The sequence below is a fragment of the Ranitomeya variabilis genome, chromosome 6 (genome assembly GCF_051348905.1).
Source record: "Ranitomeya variabilis isolate aRanVar5 chromosome 6, aRanVar5.hap1, whole genome shotgun sequence".
NCBI classification, from domain to species: domain Eukaryota; kingdom Metazoa; phylum Chordata; class Amphibia; order Anura; family Dendrobatidae; genus Ranitomeya; species Ranitomeya variabilis.
Window position 1 is genome coordinate 99,234,794 of NC_135237.1, and position 25,916 is coordinate 99,260,709.

Below are 25,916 nucleotides of genomic sequence, written 5' to 3' on the forward strand. Positions count from 1 at the left end.
AAATTTGTTTTCCTAGGTTTACCACTGACACTGGGGGCTTGAGCGAGGTGGATACTGTGTACGGGGGCACGGTGACCCGGGCTCATGTCTGCTCAGTGTGACTGCAGGCATGCTCTGACCCCTGGCTTCTTTTACATGTATAAATCGGACAAGTGCAATTGGCGAAAAAAAATCACATTGTACACTGACCAATGTTATTCAGTGAGGCAGTGCTCATCTGGGAGTTCTACCTGTGCTTTAATCGGGCTGAGAAAACTATTGCAGACTTACATTGCCCTCATCCAACTTTTCAGGATGAACATCGCAGCGATTTTATATTCGTAATGTAAGTGAATCCTTAGGCTGCGGTCAGACAGCCTTATGGTCTCATGGGAGAGAATCGGGATGGTTATGCTAATGACACTCAGCTCTAACTGTTAGTGTCATCTGAGTGTGATCTGATTCATTCATACATGAGAGAATCCGATCACAGGTGTGGAGAAGACAATTTTACTTCTCCGTCCGAGTAAAGCAGACAGCACTCAGATGACATCCGCGTGCAGTTCGATGTTTCACAAGCTACCATAGACTTGTATGGGTGCACATTGTGCAATTACCAAATACGACCACAGCAGGCAGCGATTATTAAAACAGAAAATAATCACAGATCTGCACTACCCCATAGTATAACCCTGGGCCGAGTGCTATGTGATAAACATCCGTTTTATCAGATCGCACTCGGCCAGGTTACACGCTTGTGTGAGCGAACCCTTACTCACAGTATTGGTATGGGCACGCTCGGACCCAGGCCCCTGTCTGCTCACAGTGTGGGTATGAGCACGCTCAGATACTTGCCCGACTCCTGTTTGCAAACAGTATGGGTACAGGCACACTCTGACCCGTAGCTCCTTTTTTCTCACATTGTGGGTGCCACCATGCTCTGATACCTGGCTCCTGCCTGCTCACAGTGTGGGTGCAGCCAGTGCTGTGCGTAGTGTCAGTGCACACAGGAAAAACCGGAGCAGAGTAACAGGGGAATAGGAGCATGGTGATTTATTTATATGTACGCATATGTGGGCTTATAGTGTATATAGGTGCCTGTTTGTGGGCTCACTGTATACAGGGAGCTCATACTGTGTATAGCGGGTGCTGTTTGTGGAATCATACAGTAGAGAGGGGGCTCAAAGTGATAGAGTGGGCCTGTATGTGGACTCACTGTATATAGGGGCTGTGTGTGCGCTCATATTGTATATAGTGGGTGCTATATGTGGAGGCTCATGCTGTATATAGTAAGGCTGTGCATGGGGCTCATACTGTACATACAGAGCCATTTCTGGGCTCGTACAGTGTATAGTGGGTATCAGCATTCTTAAAGGGAACCTGTCACCCCCAAAATCGAAGATGAGCTAAGCCCACCGGCATCAGGGGCTTATCTACAGCATTCTGGAATGCTGTAGATAAGCCCCCAATATAACCTGAAAGATGAGAAAAAGAGGCTAGGTTATACTTACCCAGGGGGGGGGGGGGGCGGTCCGATTGACGTCGCGGTCCAGTCCGGGGCCTCCCATCTTCTTACGATGACGTCCTCTTCCGGTCTTCATGCTGCGGCTCCGGCGCAGGGGTACTTTGTCTGCCCTGTTGAGCGCAGAGCAAAGTACTGCAGTGCGCAGGCGCCGGGCCTCTCTGATCTTTCCTGGCGCCTGCGCACTGCAGTTCTTTGCTCTGCGCTCAACAGGGCAGACAAAGTATACCTGCGCCGGAGCCGCAGCGCGAAGACAAGAAGAGGACGTCATCGTAAGAAGATGGGAGGCCCCGGACCGCCCCTCCCAGGTGAATATAATCCAACCTCTTTCTCATCTTTCAGGATACATTGGGGGCTTATCTCCAACATTACAGAATGCTGTAGATAAGCCCCTGATGCTGGTGGGCTTAGCTCATCTTCGATTGTCGGGGTGACAGGTTCCCTTTAATTCTACATAACAGAACTAAAATATGTGATCAGTTGAGGGCAGACATTAATGCTCAAGTTTTATTTTGTCTTTTCCAATTCAGTTAACCAATACATATAAGATGGCTTCGGAAACAAAGTATTAAAAAACAAACAAAGTATCAGTGACACATACAACTCGCGCTCTATTTCAAAAGTTATATTTAGTGTAAGAACTTGGACATGACTACTACATAAAAAGAAAAGGAAAAAAAAAAAAAAAAAGTGAGCTCCCTATAAACTTATTCCTCAAGTGCCCAATGTGGGCTATGCAGTATAGGGAAGAGGTGCACATTGCTGTCCTATTTCTAAATACTGGAGTGATAGCTTTTGTCTGAGCCACGGATTTTTGTTTGTTTGTTTGTGTTGTTTCTTTTACAAGAAATCAACTTGGCTACCAAAGTAGCAGGGAAGAGGGAATTCAGCCTTGTTATAGATGATCCATACCAGCTATTAGTGTCTGGAATCCACTGAGCATTAGTACAGCTTTCTGGAAGTACACCAAGTCTAGGATTAATCTGAAATGTAACCATCGCAGTTCTGCCATAAATGCACACTAAGGCTGTGTGCACACGTTCAGGATTTTTCACATTTTTTCGCTATAAAAATGCATACATATGCATCCCATCATTTATAATGCATTCTGCAATTTTTGTGCATATGTTGCGGTTTTTTTTTTTCTAGAAAAAAAAAAAACCGCATTGCGGTAAAAAACGCAGCATGTTCATTAATTTTGCGGATTTCCCACTATATTATTGCATTGGGAACCTCCGGGGAAAAAAACCGCAAAAAATCAGCGCGAAAAAAAAACCGCATGCGGATTTCTTGCAGAAAATGTCCGGTTTTGTTCAGGAAATTTCTGCAAGAAATCCTGACGTGTGCACATAGCCTGAAAACAGTTAAAGAACATCTTTTTTACAGCCAGTGTAGCCTCTACTCGTCTGCCTTTGAATTAATCAGCCATATTAGTAACGACAGCAGAGGAGATTTATAAAAAAAAAAACCAAAAAAAAAACATTGCTTCAACCCCCTAATATAAGGTGTGAACTGTTTTCTTTAACCGTATACCGTGCATTTATAACAAAACAATCATTGAAAATTGCATTTTAAAGCTCATCATGTATATATGTAAATTCTCTGGCAGAAATAAATCCATCACTGTCTTCATCTTCTTTTTCAAATATACTGGAAACGAGGACATCATGATGACTTTCATTCACGGGGTTACCATGCTTCATAAACTCCGCCTTAAGATAAGCTCTTACCTGGATATTAAAGAGTGAAAAAATAATATGTATGAACGGTGTACCTTAAGTAGCAAGATAAGCAAAAACAAACCAGAGACAGAATACCATCATGGCAACATACCGTATATTTTTTAATAGTTGATCGGATACAAAATGTTCAACGGTTATACAAATGAATTACTACAACAGTTCAGAAATGCAGGAATTGCCAAACGGTATTATTAGGGATTAGCGATGAGCAAATATACTTGTTGCTCAGGTTTTCCTGCGCATGCTCGGGTGATCTCTGAGTATTTATGACTGCTCGGAGATTTAATTTTCCTTGCCTCAGCTGGATGATTTACAGCTACTAGCCAGGCTGAGTACATGTGGGGGTTGCCTGGTTGCTAGGGAATCCCCAGATGTAATCAAGCTGTCTAGTAGCTGCAAATCATACAGCTGCGGCAAGGAAAACTAAATCTCCGCACAGTCACAAATACTCGGAGACCACCCGAGCGTGCTCAGGAAAACCCGAGCAACAAGTATATTTGCTCATCACTATTAGGGTGATCACTATTTTTCATGAAGTTGTTGCATGGACTTCTGTGTAAGGGACGAGTCAGGCGGCTGTAGAACTCGGGACGAGGATCGCAATGCAATGCTCGGACTGGTCATCAACTCTCCCAACCTGAGAGTGCAGAGAAGTACATTATGGCAGGCTCTGGATGGGAGAGTCGAAAGACATTCAAGCATTGCAATCCTCATTCGAGTTATACGGCTGTCAGACTCGGTCCCCAAGAAAAAGAAACACATACAAAACGGGTAGCAAAAAAGCAACACACAAAAAAACAAACAATCAAACAAAAACATGCACATAGAGGATGGGCTGTTGGGGTTGATTTGTTCTACTGCTTTCTTACAATGTTGAAGTTGGTTTCTTATTCGTCCAGTTTCTTATTCAGGACTGAAGTTGGTTTCTTATTCAGTCATTTCTTTTCTCAGTTTTTTACTGGTTTAAAGATAAAAACTATAAAATGACAAAATACAATGCAGCAATGTGCCCTGATGTGAATACGCTTAAAAAGAGCTACAAAAGTTATAAAACTGGCACAAAAATGGGTATCAAAGTGGCCAGGAAAGGGCGTTATTGAAAGGGTTAAATGACTTTGGGCCAGTGATTTCAGAGCAGCATTACATACACAGTGATGGCCCTCATCAAATTCAGGTCACTCCAGCCTGACCCAAATGTGTTCTGGGCACTAGAACGGGCATCAAAGTGGGCAAATACATTTTCATAGATTTAAATAAGTAACTAGTGTGTTTTTTAGAGGTTAAATGACTTTGGGCCACTGATCTCACACCACCATTACATACATAGTGATGGCTCGCATAAAATTAAAGTCCCTCCAGCATGATCCAAATGTATTCTGGGGATGAGCACTGCCCACTTTGATGCCAGTTTTCATGCTCAGGACATATTTGGGCCAGGCTGGAGTGACCCGAATTTGATGTGAGGCACCACTATGTAATGGTGGTGTGGGATCAGTGGCCCAAAGTCATTTAACCTCAGAACACCACTGGTTACTTATTCAAATCTGTGAAAATTGGCTATTTCCCCCTTTGATTCCAGCTCTGATGTCCAGAACACATTTGGGCCAGGCTGGAGAGACAGGAATTTGATGTGGTAATCTGCAGTGTGAGATCAGTGGCCCAAAGTCATTTAACTCTTTCAATAATGACATCAGTGCCCGCTTTAATGCCCATTTTTGTCCCAGTTTTATAACTTTTGTAGACGCTTTTAAGCGTATTCCCATCTGGACACCTCGCTGCATTGTATTTTTTAATTTTTGTCATTAAACAGAAAAAATAAAAATAAAAATAAGAAACCAACTTCAGCATCGATGCTTTCTTAAACTAGTGAAGCTAGATAAAAATATATAAAAAACACGACACTGTATGGGTATGAGCACACAGTCTTTTTTCAGCTAGCTTCTGCCCTGAATCCACCTGAGAAGTGCCCCATAAAATGAACAATGGTGCACAGTGATGTAGTAATAATACTGGGGTGCACATGTTCCGTCTTTTCGGAAACCCTGTAGCGGTTAAAAGAAGTGACATACTCAATCTTTGGGCGGCTTCCTCTCGGAAGCCACCTGCTTTCAATATATAGAAGTATAAGGATTTTCTGCATCCAACTCAGTTATATAGGGAAATTCTGCGCATAAAACTGTGCACCCAGACAACAAATTGACATGTTGCAGATTTCAAAAATCTAACCGTCAGTCAAAGAAAAAAAGAAAAAAAAACAAAACAAAAAAAAAAAACAGTGGGCATGAGAGTTCTAAAAATCCCATCCACTTTGCTGTAACTGTAATACGCTGTGTTACTTGTGCAGCGAAAATACCCAGCGCATCATCCTAAGTTCAGAATATAAAGTCAACTCAATTCTAAGGAGTCATACGCTTCCATGCTAAACAAGAAAAGGCCCTGAAGACAGAATTCCCCCCCTTTAGTTTACCTCTTCTTTAGACAGTTTCCAGTCATCATTCAGATCCATTTCTTGGAATGACTCATGGGACCTCGGTCCATTTCGGATATCCATCAGGCTAATGTTAAAGATTAATGTACTGTCTGGAGGAATTTTTCCTAGAACAAAAACATTATTCAGAGAAGACATGAAAAACGCTACTGCGCTAATAGATCAGTAAAAATGGCACAGTCATGCAAATATAAAAAACCTGACCATAAATCCAGCTTTTGCTCAGAATGTAGGCACCCAACCCTCCTCTAAAGGGTCAGATGTGGCTGAGGGGTGCATGTAGCAGGACGAAGGACTTGTTCCGAAACGCGAGTCAGGGCGCGTGCATACTGGACCTATTAACCCCCTAAAGGTATACAAGTCTCTCTTTAGACCCATTATACTCTATCACTTGCTCTTATGCTGCACTATTTTCACTTTATGGCTTATAAAGAGAGCGCTGAGTTATATTAGGGACTGCTTGTCCTTCACATTACTTTTGTTGTTTCACATTGCACTGTTTTTATACAGTTAATACTGTTTTCATATCTAATTATCCTTTAATTCACTACTTCATGTAATTATTAATTTCCCTGTTTTTTTTCCGTCACTTTCACTTTTTATACAAACTAAATGGGTTTTAAGCTATATAATGACTTTTTAGGGGTTATTAAATAATTATTTATGCACATATTTTCTGGCATACCTTTTATATGCTGGTCCAGCATACGTGAGCATTGTTTGTATGATTTTATTTATGGAATATTGTTTGCCACATTTTAATATAACCAATAAATATACGGTAAATATTTTTTCACCTACTTTCTTGCCTGGGTTCCATTTTTTTCCCCATTGCTCTGTATCGGTTGTTGTACACATATATTGGAGTGGTCTCCACTTTGTCTTCTTAAGCACTATAATTGATCTATTATGTATGTGTGTGTGCGTGTGCGTGCGTTGTTTTTCTAAGATATGTATACAGGTGGTATCTGTCAGAGTTATCCTGCCCCTGAAGATAACGAGTCTGCTGAAATTATGGTACAGTGGAGTGTTAAAAAAAATAAATAAATTGTGCTTTAAATACAAAAACCTGTTTCATTGCCTTTAGGTAGAACCTTAGAGACACATCATGCCGTGTGACTGGCTTACCGGTTATAGTAAAGGCATTGGCAAAAGGGAGGAGGATCCACATGCATTAGTTCTGTGAAGACAAAGGTGTTTTCCAAGGGAGAATATTCATGCAAAACCAGACCACACCAAGTACTACACAAACAGAAGATGTTAGTAAATGTTAAGAAACAGCGAGCATATAATAGATAACACATACACAATTGTAAGCTTTGAATAATTAAAAAAAAAAAAAAAAAAGACAGATCTCTTTTACATTAAGGGGGTATTCCCATCTCCAAGATCGTATTATCCCATTACGTATTTGCTAATATTATTATTGCACTCACGTTCAATTAGAAATGTAATATAGTTCTTCTGATTGGCCAGGTCGCTTTCCCCATGTGTAGGGCATTGCAGTAGCTTTGGAATCCATGGTCATGACCACTCATAGTGCCAGTTAGTTAACTATTAGTGGTTATAACCATGGACTCCTAAGCTACTGCAATGCCCTACAGATGGGTAACCAACAAGGAGAATCAGAAGAACTATACTACATTTGTAACCGGAGGCATTTCCTAATATTACTATTACACCTGCTATATATTGGGATAGAATCTTGGAGATGGGAACATCCTTTCAATGTGACTATACTCTACATAAGCTGTGAAAATGACAACTAAAAGGTGGAGCGACTACAAACAAGAGACTATCTTCTATCTACAGCTACAAGACTGCCCTTGTTGATTACATTGTGGCCCTGTAAAATGACACTTTCAAATACCATTTCTTAGTTTATTGTACAAAGAATAAGTGAACAGAAGTGCTAAATTACACTTGTACTGTTCCTGGGTACCCGCCAAAATGACAGTCGGGAGCTGGAATTACAATTCATCAGTCTTCAGAGCTAAAATCTCCCAGCATTCCTAAGTCTCAGCACTTGCACATAAGATTACATTTTTCAAAATTCAAATTAATAAGGTTTTTGTTTTTAGAAAACCCTTGACGTGCAAAACAGGTTTTTATTTAATCCATCCTCCCTGGGCCTAGCGCGGAGTGTCTGTTGCTGTCCCCAGTGTCTGCTATTGTCGCAGCTCAGCTCTTTCATTGGCTGCAGTGCTGTCACCGTGATGTCAGTGCTACAGACAAACAGAGGTGTAGGACCCAGGGAGGATGAGCGAAAAAAAAAAATATATATATTATATATACACAAGCGATTTTTTTTTTTTGCAGCCAGGAAACAGACATTACACAAAATCAGAACACCAGGTTTTAACATTGTGTTGTACCCTGATTGTATGGTATCCTGTTGTAGTAAAAATTCTGGATCTGTCATCTACAAGATTTGAAAAATCATGTTCACCCTCTACTAAACTTATAGTAATGGAATTGAAAGCCTCCTAATCCATTACAGGGGTCAGAAAAAGTCATAGAAGGGGGTCTTCCACTCTGAAGCCTGTAGGCCAGCGAAAAACAATATGGATCTATACAAAAATAATTAACTGTTCACCGGGAGTGGAAATCTGGGCTATCAGCCCATTCTAAAGGTACCTTCACACGAAACGACATCGCTAGCGATCCGTGACGTTGCAGCGTCCTCGCTAGCGATATCGTTTCGTTTGACACGCAGCAGCGATCAGGATCCTGCTGTGATGTCGCTGGTCGCTGAATAAAGTCCAGAACTTTATTTGGTCGTCCGATCGCTGTGTATCGTTGTGTTTGAAAGCAAAAGCAACTATACCAGCGATGTTTTACACTGGTAACCAGGGTAAACATCGGGTTACCAAGCACAGGGCCGCGCTTAGTAACCCGATGTTTACCCTGGTTACCAGCGTAAAAGTAAAAAAAAACAAACAGTACATGCTCACCTGCGCGTCCCCCAGCGTCTGCTTCCTGACACTTACTGAGCGCCGGCCCTAAAGTGAAAGCACAGCGGTGACGTCACCGCTGTGCTGTTAGGGCCGGAGCTCAGTCAGTGTCAGGAAGCAGACGCTGGGAGACGCGCAGGTGAGCATGTACTGTTTGTTTTTTTTACTTTTACGCTGGTAACCAGGGTAAACATCGGGTTACTAAGCGCGGCCCTGCGCTTAGCACCCCGATGTTTACCCTGGTTACCCGGGGACCTCGGCATCGTTGGTCGCTGGAGAGCGGTCTGTGTGACAGCTCTCCAGCGATCAAACAGCGACGCTGCAGCGATCGGCATCGTTGTCGCTATCGCTGCAGCGTCGCTTCGTGTGAAGGTACCTTTAGAGGGGCTGACTGATGAGACAACCCCTTTCAGTGGTCAGAAGGCCTGTTGCAGACATTTTGACATACTGCAATGGAAAAGTCAGTACGCCCAGTTAGTTTTTACTATTTAATAAATACTATGCCTCCAAAGTGACACTAAAAAATACGGAAGACTTACCTTTTCCTTCTTTCCCATATGCCAGAGCAGGAGGGACAGTGATCTTCCGCTTCTCTCCCACACACATGTCTTGGAGGCCTTTGTCCCAGCCTTTAATAACTTCTCGAATACCAAGTGTAAACCATACAGGCTGACCATTGTTCTCTACATACCTGCGAGGTAGATAACAAGTTAGCACATAGGACCCTCTGTTGGACGGCTGCCATTACATAGCACATGAGCCACATTTGCTCATCAGGGGGCGGGCTCAGCTCCTGAGCTCGCTCCATAATCGTCCACTGTGACGTACAGATACATCTGGGTGCGTGAAGAGGAAGAAAAATCCCTCCGGTCTTGAGAACATAAATAAAATAATAAGCATGTTTCCAGCTCCATCATTGATGATCAGGAGTACAGTCTTTTAAAGGTGATTTAGAGAATACAGTTGTGACTTTTCCAGATCTTTGAATTCTGACAGCATTGTAAATATATTGATTACCGTAGTTAAAAAAAGGACTGAGCGGAGCCACCGTCCGTGCATTTTATATCCAACACAGATGATGTGCACTCAGCGATCTAGAATGGATGGTCTGGTGTAAACAGAGGTCTAAGGGGTAAGGTTTCTCCTTGTAAGATCGCTACTTCAAGAAGGTGGCGCTATAGAGTTCAAGTCCTCTTTATCTCTGAAGAGGCAATTTGCATACTGAGGTTGTAACCATGGATACCTAAGGTCCTGCAATGCCTGCACGTTAGGGAAGGGACATAGTGAATCAGAAAAACTATACTACATTTCTAAGTGGAGAGATTTGCTATTATTATTACTACCACACCTACTACATATTGGGATAGGATCTTTGAGATGGGAATAGCCCTTCAATTCCTGTGAAGCACCTGAAGGGTTAATAAACATCTTGAATGTAGTTTTGAGCACCTTGAGGGGTGCAGTTTTTAGAATGGTGTCATATAGACAGCAAAGTCACTTCCAATGTGATGTGGCCCCTAAAAAAAAAATGGGTAAGTGACTTGTGTTGAAATAAAATGAGAAATCGCTGGACATGTAACTCTTCTAACTTCCTAAAAAAAAAAAATAAAAAAAAAGATATTTCAAAAGTTGTGCTGACATAAAGCAGAAATGTGAGAAACGTCATTTAGTAACTATTTTGTGTGACATGGCTCTCTGATTTAAGGGCAAAACAAAAATGAAAAGTTTGAAAATTGTACAATTGGTGCCAAATTTCCTTTTTTTTCATAAATAAACGCAAGTCCTATTGAAGAAATTTTTACCACTATCCTGAAGTGCAACATGTCACCAGAAAAAAACCTGTCAGAATCAGCGGGAGCCGGTGAAGCGTTCCAGAGCAATTAACCTCATAGAGTGATAGTGGTCGGAATTGTAAAAATAGTCCTGATCAGGAAGGGGAACACAGGCCTGGGGGTGAAGGGGTTAAAGTAAAAAAAAACCTAAACGCCACCACCAGCGGTGAGACTATGAGACCAGGCCTGCACTATGGGGCCCGCACTGAGGCCCGCACTATAGACCTGCACTATGGGGCCCGCACTATAGACCTGCACTATGGGGCCCGCACTATAGACCTGCACTATGGGGCCCGCACTATAGACCTGCACTATGGGGCCCGCACTATAGACCTGCACTATGGGGCCCGCACTATAGACCTGCACTATGGGGCCCGCACTATAGACCTGCACTATGGGGCCCGCACTATAGACCTGCACTATGGGGCCCGCACTATGAGGCCCGCGCTATGAGGCCCGCACTATAGACCTGCACTATGGGGCCCGCACTATGAGGCCCGCACTATGGGGCCCGCACTATACGCCTGCACTATGAGGCCCGCACTATAGACCTGCACTATGGGGCCCGCACTATGAGGCCTGCACTATGGGGTCCGCACTATGGGCCCGCACTATACGCCTGCACTATGAGGCCCGCACTATAGACCTGCACTATGGGGCCCGCACTATGGGGCCCACACTATACGCCTGCACTATGAGGCCCGCACTATGGGGTCCGCACTATACGCCTGCACTATGAGGCCCGCACTATGGGGTCCGCACTATGGGCCCGCACTATGGGGCCCGCACTATAGACCTGCACTATGGGCCCGCACTATGAGGCCCGCACTATGGGGCCCGCACTATAGACCTGCACTATGGGCCCCGCACTATGGGGCCCGCACTATGGGGCCCGCACTATGGGCCCCGCACTATGGGCCCCGCACTATGAGGCCCACACTATGAGGCCCACACTATACGCCTGCACTATGAGGCCCGCACTATGGGCCCCGCACTATAGACCTGCACTATGGGGCCCGCACTATAGACCTGCACTATGGGCCCGCACTATGAGGCCCGCACTATGGGGCCCGCACTATAGACCTGCACTATGGGCCCCGCACTATGGGGCCCGCACTATGGGGCCCGCACTATGGGCCCCGCACTATGGGCCCCGCACTATGAGGCCCACACTATGAGGCCCACACTATACGCCTGCACTATGAGGCCCGCACTATGGGCCCCGCACTATAGACCTGCACTATGGGGCCCGCACTATAGACCTGCACTATGGGCCCCGCACTATAGACCTGCACTATGGGCCCCGCACTATGAGGCCCACACTATACGCCTGCACTATGAGGCCCGCACTATGAGGCCCGCACTATGAGGCCCGCACTATGGGGCCCGCACTATGGGCCCTGCACTATGAGGCCCGCACTATAGACCTGCACTATGGGCCCCGCACTATGAGGCCCGCACTATACGCCCGCACTATGAGGCCCGCACTATGAGGCCCGCACTATGAGGCCCGCACTATGGGCCTCGCACTATAGGCCACGTCTCTGGGCTCACAGCACTCACGTTGAATAGAACCGCGTCCCGTTGGCCTCCAGGACGCCGTCGGAGTGCACCAGCAGCATGTCCCCGCTCTTGGTCTTCCTCTTGCACAGGAAGGGTTTCTCCAGGACCTGGATGTGCACCTCGGGCTCGGGGATAAGCGCGGCGCCCGCACAGGCCAGCAGAGCGGCGGCCACCAGCAGCCACATCATGCGCCCAGTCCTGTCAGCCTCCGGCGCTCAGCCCCGCTCTCTCTCCCCTGGAGCCCGCAGACGTGGCACAACTTTCTGCCGCTATACATTCAACTACACGGCGGCCCAGGCCATAGGCTGAAAGAGTGGGCGCGGCCACAGCGGGAATACCTCATTGGTCAATAATAGAAATCAGCTGATAGGGATCTGAGCGGTGATTGGTGAAGAGTTCTCCCAGGAAGCTGCGGATGGGTGGGAACAATGGCATGTTTGTGCTCTGGTGATGGAGACGTAGAGGGGCGGGGCCGTGACGCCTGCGCTGTCCTGACCAGTGCTGTCTGCGCCGGAGCCGCCGCTTGTTGCTATTCACAACGGAAATGCGCTGCGGCCGCCTGTCACTGTGCGCAGTGTGACCTGCGCCGGGGCGTAATCCCGGGGGGGAGATGCCAGAGTTCGGCCCATGTGCGCCCCCCAGCGACATGGAAGGGATCCTGTACAAGTGGACGAATTACCTGAGTGGTAGGTGCTGTGACCCTGAGCGGCTCCGCCGGATGTGTGAGGTGATGGCGTCACTGACGCGAAGATTTGTTAGTTGTTTCATCACTACTATACAAAAGGCAGAATGTAGTGTTTGTTTAATGGGCGTGTAATGCTGCTGTTCTGCTCCTCGGTCATCCCTCCTGGCAGCGGAAGGATACACCGACCCCTCCGCTCTAGAGTCCCTGCCTGGAGGGAGATATTGTAAGGAGGCCCCCAGCCGGTGAGGACCCCCGTGTGGATGAGGGGCCCAACATAGAGTGTGAGGGGCCATCCTGTCAGATCAGCGTCTGCTGTTATAGAGAAACCCCCATGTACCTATCTCACCCTCCCCGGGTCCAGGCAGCGCGGACATCATGTAGACATCAGCCTATTACCGAGCTTAGCAGCTCTGCCTGTGTAGAGGGAACCCCCTCCCAGAGCCACCGAGATCACTGATTGGCTGCGGTGCTGGGGGTAGGGTCACAGACTCCGTGCTGGACCTGGGGAGCGTGAGTATAGAACAGTTTATGCTTTCATAATAATCTACAGCAGCGAACCCAGATGTTCTGAAAGAGAACAGTCCCTTTAAAGGGAACCTGTCACCCCAAAAATCGAAGATGAGCTAAGCCCACCAGCATCAGGGGCTTATCTACAGCATTCTGGAATGATAAGCCCTCGATGTAACCTGAAAGATGAGAAAAAGAGGGTAGATTATACTCACCAAGGGGCGGTCCGATCCGATGGGCATCACAGGTCCAGTCCGGGGCTTCCTATCTTCTTACGATGACGTCCTCTTCTTTTCTTCCTGCCGCGGCTCCGGCGTACTTTATCTACCCTGTTGAGGCAGAGCAAAGTACTGCAGTGCGCAGGCGCCAGTAAGGTCAGAGAGGCCCGGCACCAGCGCACTGCAGTACTTTGCTCTGCCCTCAACAGGGTAGATAAAGTACGCCGGAGCCGCGGCAGGAAGAAAATAAGAGGACGTCATCGTAAGAAGATGGGAGGCCCCGGACCGCAGCGGGACCGCCCCTGGGTGAGTATAATCTAACCTTTTTTCCTCATCTTTCAGGATACATCGGAGGCTTATCTACAGCATTACAGAATGCTGTAGATAAGCCCCTGTTGCTGGTGGGCTTAGCTCATCTTCGATTTTGGGGGTGACAGGTTCCCTTTAAAGGTCGTGTACTGGTGTGGATTTCAAGTGTGGCTTTCTAGACTGAAATCAGACGAGTTTCGCTCGCTCCATAAAGGTTTGTTTCCACAGCAGAAGTCGACAAGCTACGGCTATAAAACACAACAGCTGGACCTGTAAACTGCTGCACGTTTTACGTGTGGAAAATCATCACCGATCACATAATGTGTGAACCCGGCCTGACAGAAAGATATTCCAGGATTGGTTTATTATGATGAATGTAAGGATCTATGGAAACAGACCTGGAAGGAGAGGAGCAGGGTCTCCAGGACCCATGGGGTAAAGCAGGGTGCTGGTCACAGTAGGGCCCCCGAACCTGACGAGGCGATAGTGGAGGCAGTGGTGTCACTTCAGCGCCGTGGGCCCCAATACCAAATATTCATAAAGGCCCCCAACTAGCATGAGACTGTAATAGTCTTCATCTTCTTTTCATCCAGGGCCCAGTGTGATACTATAATAAGGCCCCTGAGTGCAGGTGTAAATGGCACATGATTAAACGACCAATGATTGGCGGCTACATGTATGTTGGTTGGCGCTTATTTAATGTCTTATTTATACAGTGTAACCGCGCTTCTGATGTCCACGGAATGTCAGTAATAGACTGTTTCCTGCACATAGACTAAAAGTTCTCGGCAGCTCATTGTGCTCGTTGTGCTGCCGAGAGCCATGATTTTTTTTTTTACAAGTAAGCTTAAAAATCATTTCACCCAGTAAGGCTATGTGCCCACGGTGCAGAAATGCTGCGGAAATGTCCGCAGCATTTCCACAACTCCCTGCCGCGAGTAAAATGCATGTGGAATTCGCATGCGCTTTCCCGCAAAACACAAGCTTTTTACAAGCGCTTTTAGCTTGCAGAATGCTTGCGCTTTTACAAGCGATTTGAAGCATCACTTGGAAAAGTGATTGACAGGTTGGTCACACAAGCATAGTGCTTGACAAGTGTGACCAACTTTTTACTATTGATGCTGCCTATACAGCATCAATAGTAAAAAGATAGAACATTAAAAATAATAATAAAAAAAAAAATATGGTTATTCTCACCTTCCGACGGCCCCCGATCTCCTCAGCGGCGCTGCCGGTATGTTCCGTTCCCAGGGATGCTTTGCGCGAAGGACCTTTGTGACTTCACGGTCGCGTCCCAGGTCCTTTGCGCAATGTATCCCTGGGAACCGAAGCCGCCGCGTGCACCGCTGAGAGGCGGGAGGACTCCGGGAGCCATCAGGAGGTGAGTAGATCATTATTTTTCATTTTAATTTTTTTTTTTTTTTTACAGGAATATGGTTCCCAAGGGCCTGGAGGAGACTCTCCTCTCCTCCAGACCCGGGTACCATCCGCACATGAAGCTCTCACTTTACTCATCGTGGGTATAGCCACATGCGTAAAGTGAGCGTTTCAATGCAATCCTATGGCTGCAGAATCGCCGCGATTCCACAGAAATAATGAACATGCTGCGGATTTTACCACTATGCGATTCCACAGTGGGAAAATCCGCAGCATGGGCACAGCAACTGCGGAATCCCATAGGATTGCATGGGAATGCGGTTTTTAAAGCGTTTTTATGCATTTCCGCTGCGGCAAAAAACGCTTCAGAAACGCATAAAAAACGCAACGTGGGCACACAGCCTAACACTGGCACAGACCCCTGGTACGAGCCTTTATGTTCTCTTTTTGACAGCAGCAATTATTCGTGGGAAACTGTTTACTTACAGTGTGCTCATCAGCGTACCAGCATAGTTGTCTCACGTTGTGTGGAGTGGCATAACCCAGTCACCCTGGCCATACCGCGGTCACCCTGGCCGTACCGCGGTCACCCTGGCCGTACCGCGGTCACCCTGGCCGTACCTCGGTCACCCTGGCCGTACCGCGGTCACCCTGGCCTTACCGCGGTCACCCTGGCCTTACCGCGGTCACCCTGGCCGTACCGCGGTCACCCTGGCCGTACCGTGGTCACCCTGGCCTTACCTCGGTCACCCTGGCCTTACCTCGGTCACCCTGGCCTTACCTCGGTCACCCTGGCCGTACCTCGGTCACCCTGGCCGTACCGCGGTCACCCTGGCCGTACCTCGGTCACCCTGGCCGTACCTCGGTCACCCTGGCCGTACCGCGGTCACCCTGGCCGTACCGCGGTCACCCTGGCCGTACCGCGGTCACCCTGGCCTTACCGCGGTCACCCTGGCCTTACCGCGGTCACCCTGGCCTTACCTCGGTCACCCTGGCCATACCTCGGTCACCCTGGCCATACCGCGGTCACCCTGGCGCACACTGCATAGTATACAGCTGTTGACAAATGCTCCCTGAGACTGTAGAGCGTGGAGTAACCTGCCGGGCGGGCTGCGTGCTCTCCCAGGAGGGTGGTGCCGTCTGTCCTCACCCTATTTCCATTGTAGCTGGGTTTCATGAGGTTATTGCTGAGATTTTAGGGCAAGGACTTGTAAATTGTTTTCATTGCCTGACATAAACCTGTGAGTAAGCCGTCAGCCATGCTGCGCTGCGAGCACATAGCAGCCCATGGCAAAGCTTCTTGTTCTTCTTCTTACTTTGCGACTAAACAAACATTGATACAATATAATAAATACATCAAAGTGAACCTGTCGGCTTGGAAATGCTGCACAATCTACAGCAGCGAGTTATAGAGCAGATTGCTATATGGGTGGCGGCAAATCATTCACTGTCACTTGTGTTTTGGGCATCGTTCACATAAGTTTTCTCTGCCAGTACATAAATCCACCTGAATTTACAAAAATCATTATCCAGCATTCCCTCGATGTAGTTATTGACTTCAGTGAGGCACTGTCTCTCTGGTGATGTCCGTCTGTCAGACACAATAGCGTAGTCTACGGTAGGAACCTCGAGATTTGGGGCATTATGTCTTAGATTAGCGCCCTACATTGTGGTGTTCTGTCCCTGGAGTATACTGCTGTCCTCCTCACGCTTATCTACTCAAGGATTTAAAATATTCATATTTTCTATCATTCTCAATGATTTGCTATATTCATGTGTGTATATTATAACTTATTCCCCATATAATGAATGCTGTTGACGGAACCGCCAACACTCCACTGCTAACACCAGGGGGCGCTGTCGACACAACCATTGGTGTGAAGATAAGGCCTTGTTCAGATGTCCAGTTTTTACGCGTGTGTTCTATTCGTGGGTTTTGTTTTTTGTTTTTTTTTAAATAGATCAAGAACCAATTGTGGTCTATGAGCACACTCATGTGTCTATAATTTTTTTTTTTCCAGTCCAATTTTCCACAAAAAAAAGTACCAGTAGATGTGTTTTTGATTTTTTAATTTGATTTGCAAAGTGAATGGCTCTGTCAAAAAATGACTTGCAGTTCTTTGTTACCAGTGTTTCATTCATGTGTGTGTTTTTTTTTTTTTGTGTGTGTCTTAATGGGTCCGAAAAAGAAAAAAACTTACAATAATTGCCAAAGGCACAAAGCCAAAGATGGCTACAGTATAGGGGGAATATTCATTAATAAATCTGTAATAATGATTACATATACCACATGTTTAAATCAACAATATCTTTAGTTACATTATATGCATTTAATAATAATACATAGAAGTGGTGAAGATCGTAAAAAACATGAAGTATGCAAAGATTCAGCAGTTGGTACTGAAATCCAGTGTGTCTGGTAGTAAGTTAATAGGATCACAAAGTGCAAGAGGGGAAACAAGTCCCCACAACTAGATCAACTACTAAATAGATGACTTCTGGCAATATTTCCAATAGTGGTTAAACTGTAAAGCGCTGCGGAATATGTTGGCGCTATATAAATAAAGATTATTATTATTATTATTACTACATACATCCATAAAATAAATATAGCTTATAAATCACTAGCCAGTCAGTAGCAAAAACTAGAAACATAATAGATTAGAATTAAATAAAACCCATCTCCTCCTGTATTACCAGCCTGCACGTGTTTCGCTGTCGCTTCCTCAAGGGGCTTATCACAGAAGTGACAGCGAAGTGCGTGTCAGATGTGGTTTATATGAATAAATTATAACACTGCAATTTTATTACTGAAACATGCATTTAAGAAAAAATAAGACTCGGAAGGTGTCCATGTCCTTTAAGACTAGGGCTGCACTGTGAATTTGCGGCGGCACAGGTCACATGACCAAAGATCACGATGTGCCGCTGCTACATCACAGTGTAAGGCAGGAGAATTGGGTTGCATTGGGTTTGTACCCAGATTTTATTTACTGATCACAGTGGAAGTGTTCTAGGGGTCACTGGGACTTGTATTATGTTGTGACGTTCCAGTGGTACATAGCGTCTTTTGGCCACATGACCTGAGACACCACCAAAATCGTAGCCTCAGCATAAAGGTATATACTGGTAAGTAGTAATAGACATACATTCTGCGCCATGTATAGGAAGCCATGTCAGAGGGACATATGTGGAGGCACAATCTTCTGATTGTGGACCACCTGCTCATGGATACGTAGGGATCGGTATATGGAACATATATAATCCCCACCCCACACTCTTGCTGCTGTGGTTCCTGAGCTTCACCTGTCTGTTCTGCATTGTTTTAGTGATTTATGCCTAATACTAGGATATTATTTTCTAGTTTCCTCCCTTTTATATTAATGCCATGTCTTTCTCGTGATTTCTTGCAGGGTGGCAGCCAAGATGGTTTCTTCTGTGTGGTGGAATTCTTTCCTATTATGACTCGAGGGAAGACGCCTGGAAGGGCTGTAAGGGAAGCATCCAGATGGCGGTCTGTGAAATTCAAGGTGCGTTTCTGGAAATGGACAATAATGTAAAATTGCTGAATTTTACCAGCAAGTCAACCAGAAAGCATTCACGTAATACATGAAGGACGTGTGTCCTCCTGAGCAGGGGCCATTGTTGCAGAGCAGTTCTCTATTCTGGCTCGTTAGTGGAAGACCCCTCTCTATTGTCCATATGTTCCTAACAGGGTTTGGCTCCGCAAATCTTTATTACTTATAATGTTAGGATTATTCTACAGCCAAGGAGACCGGAGACTCCATATCCAGCTATTCAAGATAACGTTACTTAGGAGTGGGGGAAAAGTCCGCTGTCAGACACCCTTGATGGCGGATTACCTCCCATGAGAGGAGAAGGATTGGGAATGTTTTAATCCATCTGCTCGACATCTAGTATCGGGAGGCGCCATCAGTCTATGGGTTTGACCATTTAATCATCTATAGTAGCCTTTAATTTCAGAAGAATGTGCCTCTGCCATTTTATTCTTCTCTCGCCATTTTTCAAAATCGATGAGATAAGTAGGCAGGGTTAGTTTAAGGAGAGCTGCGGAGCGTTCCTTGAATAGACAGGTTTGCCATAAATTATGCCAGAGATTGGAGTAAATTATCATTACTTGTATGCCTGCTCATGTCGCCATAAGGGGTAAATCAGAGCGACCACTGCAGAGGAAATGTTACTTAGCTGTTACCAGATGGATAGTCCTTACACGTTCCCCGTAGTCAAAGCTGCTCCTGTAGATCAGGTCTCCAGTCTGATATGTTGTCTCACAAGTATTCGTAGCTAAAATAAAAGAAAAGCATCCTGAACATAGTTGCAAGGAACGTTGTCGTCATTACTGGGGTCTCATCTCTTTCCTACACTCTTGTAAGGCACATCTGATGAGTTAGACTATGTGCACACGGAGTCTTTTTGAAAACTTTTCCAAGTAGAATCTGAAAAGTTTTGAGATTTGGTGGTTTTCTGCTCAGTTTATTCTCAAAAATCTTCATGGGCACTTATCCTTATACAGTAATTGTCCCTAACCCCACGGTATAACCTAAGACATTTGTTGGTCAGGTCTGTAGAAGATCTGAGTGACATCCTTATAGTAGTTGTAATATCCATCACATTGGTTTTATCAAATGCTTTCTTACACTCCTAGCGGACAGTCAGGTCATGTCTAGTGTGTTTTTATTTTTGTAATCTTCACAATGTCTTCATTATATATGATGTATATACATTTCTGCATTGACAGTACACGCCACAGATAACACTCGGATGGACCTAGCAATTCCAGGGGAGCAGTACTTCTACCTGAAAGCCAGATCGGCAGCAGAACGACAGCAGTGGCTTGTTGCATTGGGTTCTGCTAAAGCCTGTATAACCGACATCAGAACCAAGAAAGAGAAAGGTATGGCTTTCCTGTAATCTAGTATTATCTCAAATATATATATTTGTTTCATTTAGATTTAGGCTATCCTTACTTAAATTGAATAAAATAAATAAATAAAATGCGCTGTTCCAGCTAAATAGGCGCTATGTTACTCTGCAGTTGTATCTCATGAACGCTGCAGCCTATCAGCCTGCCTGTTTGACCGAGGGCTACTGTTCGTCAGCAGCCATTAATAGACTGCAGCGTTCCTGTCAGCACCAGGAGACTACATTACTGGAATGGTGCTGATACAGAAGTATGTGGTTTGTTGTTTTTTATTGGGCATTTAATAACGAACAACCCCTTTAATTCATTGATACAGCCTGCAAAACCAAAATTATGTTTCAAATGTATGCATTTTTGGGGGCATCTAGATAGCCCATTAACTTTTAGCTAATGAGTGACTGTTTTAGGGCACAGTCAGACGTTGTATTACTCGAGCGAGGATTGCATCCCATTCCTCAGACTGGCTGTCGGCTCTCATGACCTGAACATGACGGCTGCATAGAAATACATTGCAGTCTCAGGTCAGGAGAACAGACTGACTGCACCCTTAATCATATAACCTCCTTCTCTTTCTGGGATTTCCAGTCCAGTAGGCGGTCCTACCGGTGACTGACAGCTTTCTTTGTATATACGTGCATAGAGAGATCGCTGTCAGTCACTGATAGGACCGCCCACTGGACCAAATAAGAGCAGAGGATTATATGATGAAAACACAGGTTTACTGAATCTTTTCTCACAAATCTATGTATCAATCTACTCCGCTCCTCCTGCTCTTATTACATGGTGCCTGCAGATTGGACTACATTTTCAAAATGACAGGTTTCCTTTTAAAGAATAAAAAAAAGCCCTGAAAAGGGTCCAAATATCATGACTTGGGCAACAGTCATACAAGTGATGTTTCACACTTTGATTCGGGTGTCATTTTACTGTGATCCGATTCTCTCGGCTGAGAGACTCACATCACAGGAGCGGAGAAGACAGAGAATTTAATTTCTCTATGTTCTCCATTGTCTTTGTGCACGTAAATGGGACTGTACATGTTTTTCATGCACCCACAGACTTGAATGGGTGCTCGTGATCCGATTTGCAGAGCTATTCGCAGCGTGTTGCAATTTTCTTTTTATTATTATTATTTCTTCCACAGACCGATTCGGCGCTACACTGCCCCATAGTATAAGATTGGTCCGAGTGCTGTCCGATAAAACATCGGACAGGACTCGTCCTAGTTATACACTCATATGAGCGATCTCTTACTATGAAATACTGCAGCTTTTCAGCAAACACAACTTAACTTTAAAAAGATTCGGGCGCAAAGGGAGTTGTCTGCTGCTATTCGCTATCTCTAAGCCCTGGTCTAAAGTATTTTGCCATAGTGGCACTGTGATGATTCTCTGTTGCTGGTGCCAGGAGCAGGCGAGTGCTTTGCATTCTTCCGGCCACATTACTACTAGATGTGTCCACGAGCGAAGGCTGCACACGTCTAGTCGGCACATGACTGCATGTATGCAAATCACATACTTGCGGTCACCGGAGAATCCTCACAGCACACAGTGCGCGCAATGTGAGGATTCACAAGTCTGCAGTAACATAGAGTGACTTCAGACTTGTAGCTTAAGGCCGGACAACCCCTTTAAATGATAAATACATTACACTAGTATTCGTTTCATAGTTTATTTCTTGTGTTTTACATAACACACAGGGGAAGCACAGGATTCCTCTTGTCGACTGTCACATCTGTTGAACTGCAGATTATATATTTTAATCAGAAGCTTAAATCTCTGTATTGGTGACCTGCCATCTCCTCAAATCTTGTGATTCAGACAGGATAATAAACTGCAGTAACGCATCATTCTGCAGCCGCATATTAGACTGGAGACCTGATCTACAGCCGTATTTCATTCTTTGTCTCTACTTTTCGTGATGTACGATAAAGCATTTTATTATGGTCCTGGGTTAGCCAGAAAATCCATGTAAGTACTATAAAGTTAAAAAAAGATAAAAGTATTCTGGGTGTGATAAAATTATTCTGGTTGGCCAATAGCACCATTTCCAACCTTTCGAGCCCAGAAGGCCCTTCATCAGGCCAATTTACAAATGAATGACTGCGACAAAGATGTTGCGGCAAGACATTTGTACATTAGCTATATGGGTTCAGGTTTATCTTTGTCAGAAGGGCAAATCACGCCATCCATGCAATGTAACTGTCTGGCTGTAAAGTCTTTTAAACCCTGCCAGACGTGGGGTGTGCTATTACTTTCCCTGTCGGGTCCACATTTATGGAGCAGGCTCAGAAGCTGTGTTACACAGCCGGCATGTTATGGCACGGTCAGCGTTGGCTTCCGCGGCTGCTGTTTAACTGTATAAATTCATCTGTCAATCACTGACCACAGACCATTTTAATGAAGCGATTGAGCGAGGTCAAGCCCACTAGACGGGAGTATATACGACTCCTGGGTCAGAAACCAGAGTGACTTCAGACTTCTCGATTTGGACCGGGCAACCAATTAAAATCACTACCATATGTATATATGCTTCTGTATCGGCATTCTGTATATTAGATGAGTTAAAGGACAAATCCATCCTATCCCTGAATTATCCACTCAAGGGAAAAATATTTTTAAGCTGTGAATGTTTGCATGTAACACTAGAATACTACATTTATCTTTTTTTGTACATTTGGTTACCACTTTCATGTATGCGTTATACAATGATTGCATTATAGTTGCTGCATTTGTAAGCGGTGAGGTGGTTGTTCAGGACCAGAGTATTTTTCATCTATCTATAATATAGAATCTATATATAATATAGAATATATACTACAGGGAGACAAAAGGAATGGGAACAACTTGAATCAGAGAAGAAGTCACCTATAAGGTACCGGGATGCAAACATTTATTTGTGATACTCTCTGTGTCTCTTCAGTGCTGTGGTTCCTGTATGGGCCGCAGTCTGATGATGGCTGGTAACAACTCCCAGCATCTCCTACCATTGTTAAGGACATACTGGGAATTGTAAGTTCAAGCAATACAATTCTAGCTGAGGCTGACCTAACATTACAATTGATCGCTGTACTAAGCTTGGTGCTGTATACATTTACTGTGTTTGATTCTGGCTCTGCATTCATGTACTGATAGTGATTCTTGTGCCGCATACTGTACATGCGCTGACAGTGGTTCTGTTCTTGTACACATAGCTATGTTAAAACGTAAAAATCCTCAAAAGTTAGAGATTTGAGATTATGAGGAGGATTTGTTGAGTTTCTGCTGCAAAAACTCAGTTTAAGGTAGTGTCTATTCATAATGATTTTTTTTTTGGAGCAGAAACTTTCCATATCCTCCTCAAATAAAGGAAACTTGGCTCTGGTGATGTAGTGATGGTGGTTCTAGTGATGTATTCATGTAAGTACTAGTGATGATTTAGTTTTCATCACGGCAGCTGAATGATTTACCGCTACTAGCTAGGCAGAGTACATGTGGGGGTTGCCTGGTTGCTAGGTAATCCCCACATGTAATCAAGCTGGGTAATAGCTGTAAATCATGCTGCTGAGGTGATGAAAACTTAATCTCCGAGCAGTCATAAATACTCGGAGACCACCCGAGCGTGCTCGGGAAAACCCGAGCAACGAGTACACCCGCTCATCACTAGTAAGTACCCCTTTACATTTATTTGTGGCCCTTGGGGTTGGTTCAGTATGGCATTGTGGCCCTTGGACAAAAAAATGTTGTGCACCCCTGATATAGATTTATCAATATCAGATCATAGGGGTCCGACACTCACACCAAATAGCTATCTGCTGGAACACCACAGCAACCACAACAACCACCATTGTCTAGTGGCCAAACTTAAGTACTGCATCTTATCTGCCATTTACTTACTTTCTTTTTTTTTTTATACATACATAGAGTTTAGTGACAGCACGGAAACTCTTAAAACTAAGATGTCTGAACTAAGGCTGTACTGTGACATCTTGGTCCAGCAAGTGAATAAGACGAAAGACACATCTAGTATTGGTTCATCTGAATCTCAGGTAGGTGACTCTGGGAGCTTATTTTATTTGTTCATGAAAACTATGAGTGGAGGAAGTTTACGATCTGACTCCTGTTAGGGCAGCTGTGACTGTGTGCTGCTAATAAGTTACTGCTGCTGGAGGAGAAAACTCCTAAACCTGTGTCTCAGATAAGTCCCGGCAGTGCTGTGACCCAAGTGGGTGAGCAGCATCCAACTTTTCCCCAGTTTCTTCATTGGAGATATTCGCGATCTCTATGTAAAGAGAACAGATCTCTCAAAGGTTGCCATGAAGATCCTCATTCCTTAAAGAGGTCCTGCATCAGCTTGAGTAATTAAAGCATAATTAATTTATTGTAAGAGATAATCACTAATAATGACAAGGCACCTGAGTGTTCCTGTATCTTCTGACAACGTTGAAGCTCTCTTTAAAGCCTTTTTTAAATGACCTTATGATATCTGAAGACGTCATGAGACATAATGACATAGTGGCACACACATGGTTATGGAGAACCACTCTGTAACAGGAGCTGTGCTTTTGCTGTTCTCTTAGGATGAACTTGATATGGGCGCTCTTTTGAAGTCGACATGCAATACGTTCCTGAAAACCCTGGAGGAGTGTATGCAGATTGCAAATACCACCTTCACGTCTCGCCCGATGTACGCCACTCCGCCAGGATCTCCACATCTCTCTGCCCTTAGACCGAGCAAGGTACTGTTTGACAACTAACACACACCTGCATTAGAGATATGCTGCACGGATGACGTCTTGTGAGTGCTCCAAAGGCAAGGTCATCAGCGTCCCACTGTGTACATTGCTATAGTGTATGATTGCACTTCATTCCCTGTGCGTAGAATAACCTTAAAGCACCACACCAGAGGGGTTTTTTTTCCCCCCGACACTCCGGTAAGATCAGAAGTCTGCGACTGGTAAGTATTTTGCTTGGAACAGGAAACATGTATTAGTGATACTACTCGGAGATGAAATAAAAGTAAAAAAACTGCAGAATTAGGGTTTAAAGGGAATCTGTCAGCAAGTTTTTGCTATGTAATCTGACAGCAGCAAGACATAAGGACAGAAACTCTAGTTTCAGCGATGTATCACTTTGTTTGCTGAGTGCTGCAGTTGTGATTTAATCACAGTTTTCTCTGCTGCAGACCTATGCTGAGCTGTGTATAACCTGCCCACACCACTGTCAGCTTTCTGAGTACAATGTATAGTGATAGAAAGCTGCTAATCAAAGGTGGGAGCATGGTTGAACTAGCAGGCATGAAACAGTTTGTCTTGTAATGATCATCTCTTGCTGATAAAACACTGATTATGTTGAAATGGCAAAACACAGCTGTTTACGGGCTCAGCCGCTGCGTCATGTGCTCTTGGATTACATGTTAAAACTCTGCTGACAGATTCCCTATAAGTATTTCTTGTCAGGATAACACTGCTCTAAAAGAATCGCCTCATCATCCCTCCTAGTTGATGTTCATAACATCATCTAAGATGGAGTATGAAGAAATCTGAGATGTGGGTAACCTGCGCTGCTGGTAGTGTCAACAAATCATTCCAATATGTGGTAGGAGGTCACAGTGAGGTTTATATTTATCACTTTTTGAAGTTCTCAAACGTCTTCTTCAGGAACACCATATTGTGAGAACTTTCGAAACGCGTTGAGATAAACCTCCCTGTGACCTTCTACCACATATTGGAATTATTTGTGGACACATTACTGCCAGCAGCGCAGGTTACCCACATCTCTGATTACACCACGTTGGATCTGCCAACCTGTGGAGCTGGA

The 25,916-nt window shown here is 44.9% G+C and overlaps 2 protein-coding genes across 3 annotated transcripts in view; one reads left to right on the forward strand and one right to left on the reverse strand.

The window, feature by feature from the left end:
* Window positions 1–1,987: 1,987 nt before the first annotated feature.
* Window positions 1,988–12,377, reverse strand: FKBP14 (FKBP prolyl isomerase 14). The gene is made up of 4 exons (XM_077268846.1): window positions 12,081–12,377; window positions 9,225–9,376; window positions 5,711–5,838; window positions 1,988–3,231 (listed from the first exon to the last, which is right to left on the reverse strand). The coding sequence occupies exons 1-4, from the start codon at window positions 12,266–12,268 to the stop codon at window positions 3,073–3,075; spliced, it is 627 nt and encodes a 208-aa protein (XP_077124961.1). The 5' UTR covers window positions 12,269–12,377; the 3' UTR covers window positions 1,988–3,072.
* A 130-nt stretch (window positions 12,378–12,507) lies between these two features.
* The window catches only part of PLEKHA8 (pleckstrin homology domain containing A8), a 72,577-nt gene continuing 59,168 nt past the window's right edge, over window positions 12,508–25,916 (forward strand). The window contains exons 1-5 of one of the 2 annotated variants that reach the window (XM_077268844.1): window positions 12,508–12,766; window positions 18,590–18,706; window positions 19,936–20,091; window positions 24,021–24,145; window positions 24,677–24,835. In XM_077268844.1, the coding sequence (XP_077124959.1) occupies window positions 12,691–12,766; window positions 18,590–18,706; window positions 19,936–20,091; window positions 24,021–24,145; window positions 24,677–24,835 (633 nt within the window). In that variant the 5' untranslated portion in view covers window positions 12,508–12,690. The remainder of the gene's footprint in view (window positions 12,767–18,589; window positions 18,707–19,935; window positions 20,092–24,020; window positions 24,146–24,676; window positions 24,836–25,916) is intronic. The other variant, XM_077268845.1, reaches the window with a different exon arrangement.

Bases quoted from the DNA above. Each gene is read 5' to 3' on its own strand.
- FKBP14 (XM_077268846.1), bottom strand. From the start codon at position 12,268: ATGATGTGGCTGCTGGTGGCCGCCGCTCTGCTGGCCTGTGCGGGCGCC. The intron at 9,377-12,080 runs GTGAGTGCTGTG...TCTACCTCGCAG, and splicing joins GGGACGCGGTTCTATTCAAC to GTATGTAGAGAACAATGGTC. The intron at 5,839-9,224 runs GTAAGTCTTCCG...TTTTTGTTCTAG, and splicing joins ATATGGGAAAGAAGGAAAAG to GAAAAATTCCTCCAGACAGT.